Source organism: Colias eurytheme, chromosome 4 (genome assembly GCF_061535395.1).
Source record: "Colias eurytheme isolate Ceu_HAF_F1 chromosome 4, ilColEury1 Martin Lab GWU primary, whole genome shotgun sequence".
In the NCBI taxonomy this organism is placed as follows: Eukaryota; Metazoa; Arthropoda; class Insecta; order Lepidoptera; family Pieridae; genus Colias; species Colias eurytheme.
The window spans coordinates 290,258-304,333 of NC_142983.1; the positions used below are offsets into that span (position 1 = coordinate 290,258).

The 14,076-nt window shown below is 35.6% G+C and overlaps 1 protein-coding gene across 1 annotated transcript in view; it reads right to left on the reverse strand.

Moving 5' to 3' along the window:
- The window catches only part of mv (lysosomal-trafficking regulator mauve), a 63,777-nt gene that overhangs the window by 46,800 nt on the left and 2,901 nt on the right, over positions 1-14,076 (reverse strand). The window contains exon 2 of the mRNA XM_090120308.1: positions 5,932-6,116. Within this exon, the coding sequence (XP_089976434.1) occupies positions 5,932-6,116 (185 nt within the window). The remainder of the gene's footprint in view (positions 1-5,931; positions 6,117-14,076) is intronic.

A 14,076-nucleotide genomic window follows, 5' to 3' on the forward strand; every position in this document is an offset into this window, starting at 1 on the left:
AAGGACACTTTTTTCGATTCTACTAGAATTTAAAAGTTTGAAGATAAAATTACAACATCATCGTCTGCATCAACGGCATTTACATATTATTTTATGGTCGTTTTTAATTACAGATTAGGAATTATTACCCCACGGCTAGACGGATCATCTAAGTTATCTCAAGTATTTGATAATTATGATCTAAGTTATAAGTCATAATTCTTCCGACACAATTCGATCTTAGAACATATGTTATCCGAGGGTCACCAGATCATTTCCGCAACAAAGTTGAAGCTGAATCAACTGAGTCTAATTATAGGGATTACAATTATCGTTCTAGCATTAATTATAATTTGGGAAGTAGATATACGTAGGTAATTAATTAATTATTTGCAATAGCCAGGATTATAAAATAAATCAGGCTTTTATGGCTTCCTCAACAGTCTAGTGCGTTTAATAATGTGATTACAAATTGAATAAAAACGACACAACCTTCTGTGTGACAGCGATTTTTTTAAAGAAAATGAAGGTAATCTCTATTTATTATGTTTACAGAAAATATGCAACAAATTGATGTTTACATTTGAATAAACTGTAATGAATTTGCAAATCATTATAAAGTATTGCAAAATTACACACCTTTACAACATAGTTGCTTTATTATCAATAAAGTTAGAAGTTGCGAAACTCGTATAATAAACTAGCTGCGCTTCGCGGTTTCACCCGCGTGGCTCCGCTTCTGTTGGTCTTAGCATGATGATAATATATAGCCTATAGCCTTCCTCGATAAAGGGCTATCCAACACCGAAATAATTTTTCAAATAGGACCAGTAGTTCTTGAGATTAGCGCGTTCAAACAAACAAACTCTTCAGCTTTATAATATTAGTATAGATTATAACCTTCTCAACTAATGTTATGTTTTTATCGCTTAAAATCAGCCTCTCATTCACTTGTTTTCATCACTTCATTCTTAATGAGGGATATCTAATATAGATGTACATAATGATAAGAGTTTTTAATTCTTCGTTTACTATATTAATTTACCTTCTCCGGTTTTAAGAATCAAAATATTTACCTAATTCAATCATTGATAATTTATGAATTATATTTATATCGTCAGAAATTTTAAATGTTATGTTACTACCTAGTTAACCATTTGAATTAGGGATGTAACGATACCGATACCGATACCGATATTTCGGCCGATATATCGGCAAGCCGATATATCAGTATCGCCGATAATAAATCAGCCGATACCGATATTTTTTTATTAAATTCTTTCTTTTCTTTTATGTTTTTGCATTGTATTCATTCATATTGTTTTATTTCTGTTTCTGTAATAGTGTTAAGGAAGAGCGGAACCTACTGACACAAGCATTTTATTTGCTTACTAGGAGTGCTCCAATCACAAATTTGTTTATGTAAAGGAAAGATATAAATAATTTTGAATATTTTTAATTTTTAACGTGATAACGTTTTTAAAACCGTTTTAGTCGGGTGACATGTTCATAAACTTGTGTCACACCAAAACCTCACGAGCGCCTGCCACTGCATTATGTTATCACGTAAACATCTCGATCGTAAACCTACTTTACAAACAACCAATTTTTTTGATATCAAATAATTCAAAAACCCGCGCCCAATGAACGATGCGGGAGGCCGCCCGCGCGTGCGCACTTTGTTTTCTGAAAAAACTCTACCAATAGTAAACTTTTATTAGGTACTGATTGTATGTGTATTACTTAAAGTTTAACTGACTTCGTAAAATAATAATCTATACTTATAATAAATCTGTAGAGAGGCCAATTCTGTACATGAAATATATTTAAAAAAAAACTATGAAGGGGTGATAAGGGATCGCTACTGATGCCAAAAATGCAATCAGTAAAATTTTTGTCTGTCTGTCTGTATATTCGTTATAGAAACAAAAACTACACGACGGATTTTAACCAAATTTGGCACAATTATTCTTCATACTCCTGGGCAGGTTATAGTAAAAGAATCATGTAAATCGGTGTAGAAACACCAAAGTTATACATGAAATACGCTATAAGTCATCGCGCGTGAATACAGAATCATGCCATAAGGATTATTTTTGTGTATCAGTTGCCGCGTTCGACGCGCTTCGCGGCGGGAGCTATAAAAAGGCGGCGGGTCTGCACCCGTTTCGCGTTGTCACGACATCACGTGTGAACGGCTGAACCGATTTCGATAATTCTTTTCTATTATATTCCTTGAAGTACGAGGATGGTTCATATGTAGAGAAAACGTAAATATGTACCACGGGCGAAGCCGGGGCGGACCGCTAGTACTAAAATAAATGGTTTTGTTGTTTTTTGATTTGGCATTTTTATTTAAAGGAATACGATTAACAGTTGTCTCTGTTAAATGTTGGTAACTTTTTATGCATAATTCACTATTTATTTCTACCAAGCCATCGATATCGGTATCGGTATCGGTATCGCCGATACATTACTACAAATATCGGTATCGGTATCGTATCGGCAAAATCATGTATCGTTACATCCCTAATTTGAATCAATAATACTGTGTATTTATTTTATACAATTTGGATTTGGTAAACTGAACCTTTTCTTGAGAATAGGTCCGCCTATCGGATCCTATAGAATATTTGCCATGTCTTGTATATCAGCTTAAACTATCTCAGCTGGTAGTATAATGCGCTCTACATAGTATACGGAGAAATTGATAAGAAATATCTCAAACGTTTCATCTCATTCACGATTATATAGAGACTCCTGCGCGCTTTTTATTAGGCTTTGCTTTACATATGAATGATCGTAAAATAGCATCACACTTTGTTTTTCTTACAAAAGATTGTAATAGTGGTATTTCATATTATTTAAAAGCAATAAACATCCTATAAAGATCATCACAACATTTTTGTAAATACCAAACAATTTCCAAAATTACGAACATCTACCAGTCCACTACCTTTTTAACTGTTATCTTCACAAAACAAACGTTGTGTGTTTTCACAAATCCACAAACACAAACACAACACTACACTTGACACACATGCACATTGTTCCAACACCGGTATACAGGGTCGGTGCCTAGCGTGGACTGGTGACTGATCGCGATGCTCGAGCGCTGGAGGGGCTTGTAACACTAGTCGAAACGGCCACTGTTTTGTACTAACGATCCGTTTAGCTACGGCTTAGTATTAGGTGACGTCTGTAGATTGATTTTTTTTAGTTATAATAGAATGATGAAGCCTACTAATGTTATAAACGTGAAATTGTAAGGATTGGTTGATACTCTTTGAAGCAAATAAAATAGGACAGATTTTGTTGATACTTGGCAGTGCTGCATGATGTAGTAAATAACGCAAGAGCTAAAGAAATACTTGCTTTTGGCCACGGATTCCTCCCCGGGTTAAACCATGCGTCACAGACAGCTAGTTTCAATAAATTTATTCACTATTATATAGTGGTTTGCAAAGTATGTGGCAAAAAGGAAAAAGACTGGGGTTTGAAATATTACGTATTTAAATATTCATTTGGGTATCTATTAAAATGATAATTAGAATACATTAGTCGATTTTGAAGATTCGTTGATAATGTTTTGTTTTATTATTAAGGTCAAATAGCACTGGAGCATGAAATATCTTTTATTTATAGATATTTTCTTGGCCGATTATTGGAAATTATATTTTAGTTAAAAAGGCTAGTAATTTCGGTTCTATTTTGTTAGTCTTTAAGTTTATAAGTTAATTTATACATATTTATCACTCTCTACATTAAGTAAGTCAGCTTACAATCTATTTTATTTAAAAATCACATCACTCAATATCCTAGACACGCAGCTTTTTATACTCACAGACATGGCCTTTCTATAAAAACTAATAACGCATACAATAACCACTTTAGTTACCACATAATATAATTGCAATATTTTCATAGTCATTATTGGCCAAGGTCGAGTCAGGCTCGCCGTCAAAATAACCTCGAGTTTACTAAACAACTTTACTTGGCCACCCTACCTTTGCGTTATCAGTTAAAGATAAGGTTTTAATATTTAGGGAGATCAAGGAAAACTTAAAAAAATATAGAAGGATACTGCATTTCAAAATAACTGTTTAATAATCATGAGTCAGAGCAAGATTGATATTTATCCGATACTATGACCGATTTGGAATATATCTGTTGGTCTATCTTTTACTTGCTTTTTATGAGAGATATATGATAAAACCAATTTTAATGTAATTTTTACTCAATAGTAGAGGAGATTGCAAAAAGAAGAAAAGAAGTGTGGTGTCCCAGAAATACTGTGGGTTCCTATGCACAATTCAAAAAATTCATAAGTCATAAAATACACGCTAGCAAAGCCGGGAGCACAAAGCTAGTATGAAATAATTGGTATGTAACTTTCAAAATTAACGTTGTGGCTTATATCTTATCACATAATCTTGATCTTAGTGCCTTTAACTTTAAGGGCGCAAAAAGTACTTTGCTGAAGGTGTGATGACTTCATTGGCCATGAATTAACTTGGATGATTAACTATTTAGGAGAGGCAAAATTATTCTTATCTCTTGCTTTCTAAAGAAAGCTCTGTTTGACTATATTATAGACATATGAACTTTACACAAGCATAATAATAATGCCTAATACAATGCTCCTATTTACCGTAAATATAGAAGTGATACACGCATGAAATTAAGTGCATTGGTAAGCAAATTTTATTAGCCTACATAGTTTAAGAAATTGAAGGAGATTTTCTTCCATTTCTACACAGACAGGTGACTTATAAAGCGATTAGTGATTTTAGAATAACCTCTAAATTACACTTCAATACATTAAGGTCGATGAATGTAAGCGTGCCTTTAGATTAAGGCTATATTTTATTATTTTAAACTGGAAACCAGACTTTTTATAGACTGAAGTAATTGCTCTTATCTTACTGATAACTGATAAAATCTTATTGTAGCAATTTGGTGAAAGGTAAATCGTAAATCTGCTCTTATCGAGCGGATCTTAGATTCAGATGTAGATAAGTGTTGGGATCTGATAGGTACTCTTGAAGGTATCAGTGACAATAATTTGTTTGTAATGATCAAGGAAGATCGTGAATTTTGTTATTTTAGTTTTTTGACATTTATATATTATGTACATACGAATTATCTGCAAGTGTGATGCTATGCAGACCAATTTATGTTTATTTAACTACTAAATTATCAGCCACTATAAATGCATCCGAGTCTGAACTCGGAATCTGAATCAGGAATCAAGCTCCAATGAATGTTAAATTCCTTGTGCAATCGAATGAACTAAAGGAATTAAACATAATATGTATTATCATTTGAGTCGAGAAAAAATCATCTTCATACGACTAGAACCCAATGAATAGACAATAAAAATCGTTCTCACATGAACAGGATAAGATAACATCGCAATTCCTACATCGGTTAGCGTAATATCTTGACATTTGTACAGACTTCGCGGTTGCGTCTGTTTTTTGCATTTTTGTTATCGCGAAGCGTTTAGTGTAATTACTGGTCGTCTGGAATCTGATATATATGTGATAATATAATGTGATAATCGTGAAATATTTCAACTTACATTCGGAATCTGTGGTTTCATTCACATATTACTTTAGTGAGGTGTCATGCCTTATTTTACAACTTTGTAAAGGTTTTTTGAGATGTTTACTTTTTTAGAGTTACAGAACTACTACGGTCAAAAGATCTAAAAGGAAATGACTAGAGTACATAATTATTGCAGACAAAAACATATTTTAAATGGAATTAAAGGACAATTATGTAAAGCCCTGAATACTTAAATTATAAAAAGACAATTTTTTAACTAAGATCTATATAAAAAATGAAGGAACATTGAGAACATATAAAAATTATTGTCTAAATGTTATTTCCTAGAATCGATTTATAACCTCCAACGTACCTGAAACCGCATTTACCACTAACACTAACCTTGCAAGGCGTAAAGTTCGGTCTGGCCGCGCTAGGCCGTGCCACCGCTACACCAATCAGCGCGTCGCACAGCGCCCGCAGCCCGCCCGCCGCGCCGCGCCACGCGCCCGCTCCGCTCGCGTGTTCGCTAAGAGCGCTGCGCACTACGTAGCAACTGGTCTCTTTTGAACGGCCTGATGTCGCATCTGTACGAGGTATTGTAAATTAAGACCAGGTAGAACAAATTGTCAATAATCATAAATCTAAAAATTTTATAAATGCGGAAGTTTGTATGTCGTTGTTTGTTACTTTTTCATGCAAAAACTGCTGAACCAATTTTCATGAAATTTGGCACACACAAAGAGGGTAACTTGGATTAACAATGGATAGTTTATATACCGAAAATCCCACGGGAGCGGGAACCATGCGGGTTCTCCTGTAACTAAGCAGCGAAGCGAGCGAAAAGATAGCATCATGGATCACCATAACGAAGCTACTCATAAAAATGTCCAAATAAATTCAAGGGTATTTTTACTAGTGATAATTAGGCAAAACTCGTATATAACAGAAGACTCGTATATATCTTATGAGATACAAATATTTTGATTTATTGTCTACGGACGCTACTGGGAAAATATGTTTATCTTTTTGAATGTACCTAAACAGTTGCGTTGGTCGTTTGCTACTGTAAATCGCAAATGCTGATCAAATTAAAACCAATTACACTCTTAACGATCACTCATTTAACTGTATCAAATATCCGATTGTGATTATACTCCGAAACATATTCAGTGAATGTTCAATGCTTGTCCCGTTCGCCGGAAGAGTCGATTGCGTCAATAAAAACTACGTATTATTACACGCATTATTGACAACTCCCTCATCTTGAGTTCGTAATTTTATCTTTGAGATATCGTATATCGTCATTCATAAAACTATCTGTACTATAAAATAATACATAGGTATATAAAGATACGAGACGACAACTTGCTTCTAATATTGTAATAATTGAATCTTGATTAATTATCTATACTTTTTACATTAAACGGATTGACACCTCAAAGAAAATGGTGAAAATCGACGCTATACAGGGTGTAATCGTTAAGTATGCACAGGCGATTTTTCCGTAAGTATTACAGATAACAAAAAACTTTAAACTGATATCAAAAGTACTTAACCTAATGAGTAAAATGGCCGTAATAAATTTTTAAAAATAAATCGAGAAATATCAAAAAAAATATCTTTAAACCCTCCCATACATTAAGTAATAATAATAATAATAAGGGCGTAGGGATGTGACGACCCCATCGCCCACGGTTGGAATATCTATTGTTTACGTGACAACAGATATTCCACCCGTGCAGTCAGTCAACCCGCAGGACACCTTGTGGCGGGGTGTCGGGGAGTAGCGACCCCGCGGGAACCGAGTGCTCCCGGGGGAGGCCCCTGTCTTCATCTCCGGCTTGCCTTCACCGGCCGGTCGGAGTGAAGCCTGACGAGGACAGGACCCCCACCTCTGGCTTGCCTTAACCGGCCGGCCAGAGTGGAGTCGCGAGAGCTTTTAGCTCGAAGGGTGGATGCGAAGCGTAAGTGGCGAGTGGGCACGTGATGCTGGACCCTCAGGGAGCGCGTGATCGTAGTTTAAAGTCCAGGGACGCCTCTCCACCCTTAGCTGCTCACAATATGTTGCCCCCTTGTCGCACTATTGCAGCGACTTATTTCGGGGGCCCATACAGTGAGAGGGCGAGTCACCACCTGCCAACATATTTTTACTTTCTTTTAGTAGAAAGGCAGGTGCCATAGTTTCCAATAGTCCCCAAATACCGGCCCATTTAACATCCCACTCCATATCCCAGTTTATTTTGTTTTCCATATCTCGAAATAGTCCTACATCGGCCGCGGACTGCCTAGGACTGTATCTCTATAGTGCAGTCATGGGCAGGCTGCGGCTGGTGTCCCACAACACAGTAAAGTTCTCTAAAGGGCCTCTGCGTGTTGGATCCGTGTCCCCACGTAAGCCTTCCAAAGGACCGGGTACCTTCCTTATGATGGTACCCGAGTATTATGGATGAGATACACATAATAATAATAATAAACACATTTATTGTCAGAATCACATCATGATTACAAATTGATTTACAAAGGAAAAACAAATAAAAGAAAAATAATAAGAATAAGAAGAAGCTTATTCCTAAGAAACAGTAGGTAATGTGGCAGTGAGTGACCTGACAAATGGAGCCAACTCAGTTTATGATGGCAAGGTGATTAATACCTTACCACCACTGATTTTCAGTGACCCCAAGTGACTATTGGAGTTTCAGTCTAGAATTACATGTAATGAAAATTTAACATGAGTAACTATATTATGTGAAGGATATATTTCTATTAATATGATAGATATAATATATATATAATATCAGTATGTAATTATGTATATAATGTAAAGTAGGAAATATGAATATCCCATATACATATTTTAATATGAAAGATATTAGCTTTCTTTTTCTTTTTTGGTTTTCTGCTTTAATTACTTCGCAAATTTGAAGTGGCATTTTCCACGCTTTTTCCGGACATTTTCACGCATTTTCCGGATATTTTCCGGGCATTTTCCACGCTTTTTTCGGACATTTTCACGCATTTTCCGGACATTTCCACGCATTTTCCGGATATTTTCCAGACATTTCCATGGCGTTTTCCGGTTATTTTCCGGGATTTTGCCAGGCATTTTCCGGGAATTTCCCAGGCATTTTCCGAGCATTTCCCTGGGATTTTCCGGATGTTTTCCAGACTATTTCCGGACATTTCCCTAGCATTTTCCGCGGATTTACCACGCATTTCCCAGACATTATCCGGAAATTTTCACGCATTTTCCGGATATTTTCCGGGGATTTTCCAGGCATTTTCCGGATATTTTCCGGATATTTTCACGCATTTACCGGATATTTTCCGGACATTTTCACGCATTTTCCGGATATTTTTCGGGCATTTTCCAGGGTTTTCCACGGTTTTTCCGGAAATTTCCACGCATTTTCCGGATATTTTCCAGACATTTTCCGAGCATTTCCCAGGCATTTTCCGGGGATTTTCCGGGGATTTTCCAGGCATTTTCCGGATATTTTCCGGACATTTTCCGGATATTTTCACGCATTTACCGGATATCTTCCGGACATTTTCACTCATTTTCCGGATATTTTTCCGGCATTTTCCAGGGTTTTCCACGGTTTTTCCGGAAATTTCCACGCATTTCCCGGATATTTTCCAGACATTTTCCGAGCATTTCCCAGGCATTTTCCGGGGATTTTCCGAGCATTTCCCGGGGATTTTCCGGATGTTTTCCAGACATTTTCCGGACATTTCCCTGACATTTCTCAGGCATTTTCCGGGGATTTTCCAGGCATTTTCCGGATATTTTCCGGACATTTTCCGGATATTTTCACGCATTTACCGGATATTTTCCGGACATTTTCACGCATTTTCCGGATATTTTCCGGGGATTTCCAGGCATTTTCCAGATATTTTCCAGACATTTTCCGGACATTTCCCTGACATTTCCCGGACATTTCTCAGGCATTTTCCGGGGATTTTCCAGGCATTTTCCGGACATTTTCCGGATATTTTCACGCACTTACCGGATATTTTCCGGACATTTTCACGCATTTTCCGGATATTTTCCGGGGATTTTCCAGGCATTTTCCGGATATTTTCCGGACATTTTCACGCATTTTCCGGATATTTTTCAGGCATTTTCCAGGGTTTTTCCGGAAATTTCCACGCCTTTTCCGGATATTTTCCAGACATTTTCCGAGCATTTCCCAGGCATTTTCCGGGGATTTTCCGAGCATTTCCCGGGGATTTTCCTGGGATTTTCCGAGCATTTCCCGGACATTTTCCAGACATTTACAGCCTATGTCAGGGAAATGTCCGGAAAATGCCTGGAAAATATCTGATAAATACCCGGAAATGGTCCGAAAAATGCGTGGAAATGCCTGGAAAATCCCCGGAAAATGCCTGGGAAATGTCCGGAAAATGTCCGGAAAATTCCCGGAAAATATCCGGAAAATGTGTGAATATGTCCGGAAAAACGTGGAAAATGTCATGTTTTGTCAACATGTGAAAAAAACAAAAAAAGAAAAAGAAAGCTAAAATCTTTCATATTATAGTAGAGCCATTTTAATAGGCAACATTTGACAGTTCAACAAAATTCAACAACGTAACCTAGTAGCGACGTCATTGAATAACATGATATTTCGTTTTGTTAGAACTGCACATTTGCTTAACTTTTTTCAATTACGATTACATATTTATAATAATAATGACCGATACAAGTAATTTTAGGATTCGATTTTACTGATAAACCATTCTAAACATAATAAACAACTTATGATTTAAAGAACTGACGTCGCTACAATTTTGTGTCAATAAACCTTTTTTCTTTTTAAATACCAGAGACGTTACTCTAAAAATCGAAATCTGACATCTAGAATCGAATGCATTGATTACTTGGGAATAAGCAGGTTACCACCCTATGAAGATAAAATTGATAGACGTCAAATGTTGCCTATTAAATTGGCTCGACAATAAATGTATATGGGATATTCATATTTCATACTTAATGTGTGGGAGGGTTTAAAGATATTTTTTTTTATATTTCTCGATTTATTTTTAAAAATTTATTACGGCCATTTTACTCATTAGATTATGTACTTTCGATATCAGTTCAAAGTTTTTTGTTAACTATAATACTTACGGAAAAATCGCCTGTGCACACTTAACGATTACACTCTGTATATGCCATATCTAGCTTAGTTTGAACAAACATTCGGGAATAAATAATATTAGCTTGTACCTAACCTTATAACTCCTCTTTCGTTCATCTTTATTACAGCTTGATGCGCAAGTATGAGAAAATTATCTGATTATAAATTATATTTAGAAAATTATCTACCAACGCAATAACAATACGCCTACGAATAATATTTTTATTCGTAGCAATGCACGCGTTATATCATGCCAGTATATTGGCACCTATAGCATTATATTACCGTGCTATAGCTATCCGATCCACGAATGCACGCACCACAGTTTCCACAACATAATGATATGGCAACACCAACCAGCCTTGGTCAAGAATATTATCTGTTAATCGTCTGGAATAACTAGTCCATTTGAACCTCACGTTAACTAAACAACCTTAGGTCCAATGATCCGGTGTTTAAATACTTTGTAGTGCTATAAATATCTCTAAACATTCCAATTATAGATATTTGCATACATGATTTATTGGAATTTTAACGTTTACTTAATCTATCCATACTAATATTATAAATGCGAAAGTAACTCTGTCTGTCTGTCTGTTACTCAATCACGCCTTAACTACTGAACCAATTGGCATGAAATTTGGTATAGAGATATTTTGATACCCGAGAAAGGACATAGGATAGGTTTTATCCCGGAAATCCTACGGGAACGGGTTTTTCTTTGAAAACGCGGGCGAAGCCGCGGGCGGAAAGCTAGTACTTTATATTTTAAGCTTAACAGTTTGTTTGTGTGCTCTAACGCGCTAATATCAGGGATTACGGGCCTGATTTGAAAAATTATATGAGGGTAAATATACGCGTGACACAGCTATAAAAATGTCTCTATTGAATGGAGGAAACAATTTTAGATTCTGAATCAAGAATTAATTTTGTAACAGACCTAAGCAATAAGTGAAAAATATATTGTGAAACATTATTATAGAGGGAAATTGCGATATAAAACCGTCATTCAAACATGTTAAAAATAATATCTGGGGGCACGGTAGTGCCCCCGCCAAGACGAGCCAAGCGAAAGCGAAGCGCAGGGCACTACCTACCTTTTCTCGAAGCGCTTCGACGTTTTTTTGAACCCTCATAACTTGGGTTTGGATTATGCTAGATCAACAAAATTTTCGGGATATATTGTCAATAGCGGACTTATTGAAAATATTAAGTTTTAATTACATTAGCTTTTATACTTCAGATTTTATTTATATCTAAAAAACGCTAATTTCGTCACTGACTCACTGATGATCATCAAAATTCTTAAGGTATTTCCTAATGTCGTAGAAAGCAGAAATTTTGTATGTAAGCTAGTATTAGCACACAAACAACAAAAAAATTATAAAACTTGTAACTTTCATCCCCCAACTCCTTAAACTAGGGTATGGGAGTTTGTATGAGACCTGTAATTTTAAATTAAGTTTTGATGACGCTAGAGGTCTAATCTAATAATCTAAAACTTGGTTCCCCTAGATATATATACATATATGTATGTATAGGTACTCCTTGTTAAAAAAAAAAAAAAAATTTAATCGACATATATTGAGACATATACATACTTACTTCAGATCAGAACATATAAATATGAATGAATAGAAGTGTTGCGAACGTATCCTGCCTCTTACGTCCACACAGTAGCTAAAAATAAAAAAAAATTGTCCTTGACAGCGAGCGCGTCGATTGTCGATTGTCTTGCTACTGATTTAAAAGTGAACAGGGATTGTGAAATAGTTTCACTTGAAGTAAATCTTGGACCTTGCCATCATCATGTGGTTCATATGCCGGGAGATGGTTCCTGCCTCTTTCATTCCTTGACATATTTAATGTGTGAAGAAATAGACTTCGAAGTGGCGTTGCAAGTCAGGACTGCTATTGTGCGATATGTTGTAAACCACTGGGATGAACTACAATTGTATACTTGTGCCGACAATGGGGAAAATAGAGAGTGGGCTATAAAAAAAAGGCGTCTCTGATGTGCAAGAAATACACCCCAAAAAAAGAAGAAAAAAATAAAAAAAAAAATTTGTTACAAACAACTTACAAAAAGAAATGAAATCCCACCAAAAACATTTTCATGTAAAATGTTGCCAAGACGAGCCCATATGACTCGCTCTGTCAAAAAGTTATCAGATCTTATCTAGAGCCAAGCTTCTAACACTACACGCCCTAACTCTACAAGGCCTAACTTCAAAAACTCTACACCTTAGTCAAAATATGTGGCTTGGCCGTTCGTTACTACAAGAACTATTGTATAACACAAAAGTAATGAACAATGAATTAATTTTTCACCTTACGCCGATGTGAATGTAGCGAAATGGCCAAGCCACATATTTTGACTAAGGTGTAGAGTTTGTGAAGTTAGGCCTTGTAGAGTTAGGGCGTGTAGTGTTAGAAGCTTGGCTCTAGATAAGATCTGATAACTTTTTGACAGAGCGAGTCATATGGGCTCGTCTTGGCAACATTTTACATGAAAATGTTTTTGGTGGGATGTATGTTTAAAAGAAGGTACGTAAAAACTGACACAATGCTTGATGCGCACGAACGAATTTCTATACTTACCCTATTGCACGCCTCATAAGCGAAGCGTTGAGGTGGGTACTACTGTCACTTCGCGCAAAACATCTGATTTTTCAAACTTAAAATGTCTTTATGTATCATACATTGCACTTGTAAGATAATACATACACACACATATTAAGAAAAGCACTATTTTTAACGTTCATGATATTTTTGATGTCATTTTTGTTATTTAAACTAGTTAAAAAACAGTTTAAAAAAGTTCTGTCTTGGACGTCCGTGTGTCTGTATGTGCGGATCCTTTTTCTAGTTAACACGATAGCGACCGAAATACTTTACTAATCGAGTCTTTTTTTTTCTCTTACGCTTGAGTATGCTCAGGAATAGAACCCTTTCATTTTTCAGGGTCTGATTCGATGTGGTTTAATTGTTATTAAATAAACAAAAATAATAATTAATAAATATTTATTAAAAAAAAATTATGAGGCGTGCACTTTTGGATTTTCCAAATTATTTATAATTTCGGTTACATAACTGCAACTTAACTACTCAAGTTGAATTGAATCCTACACATAAATGTGAAAGTTTATAGTTATTCTTACATGGATATTCTAAGACTTCGATTAGATTAGATAAGTTTACTATTTAATATATTTTATTCTCGTTGAATTTGGGTATAATTGCCCACACTAGTTATTTCATCAGACTACAAACGTATGAATCCACGCGTAAAATATTACAGACAATGATATTATAATATATACAGACTAAAAATAAGGATAAAACATATTTTATGCTTATATTCTAGCGTAGGCGATGACAAAAACATTCTCATAGATGTGAGGTTAGT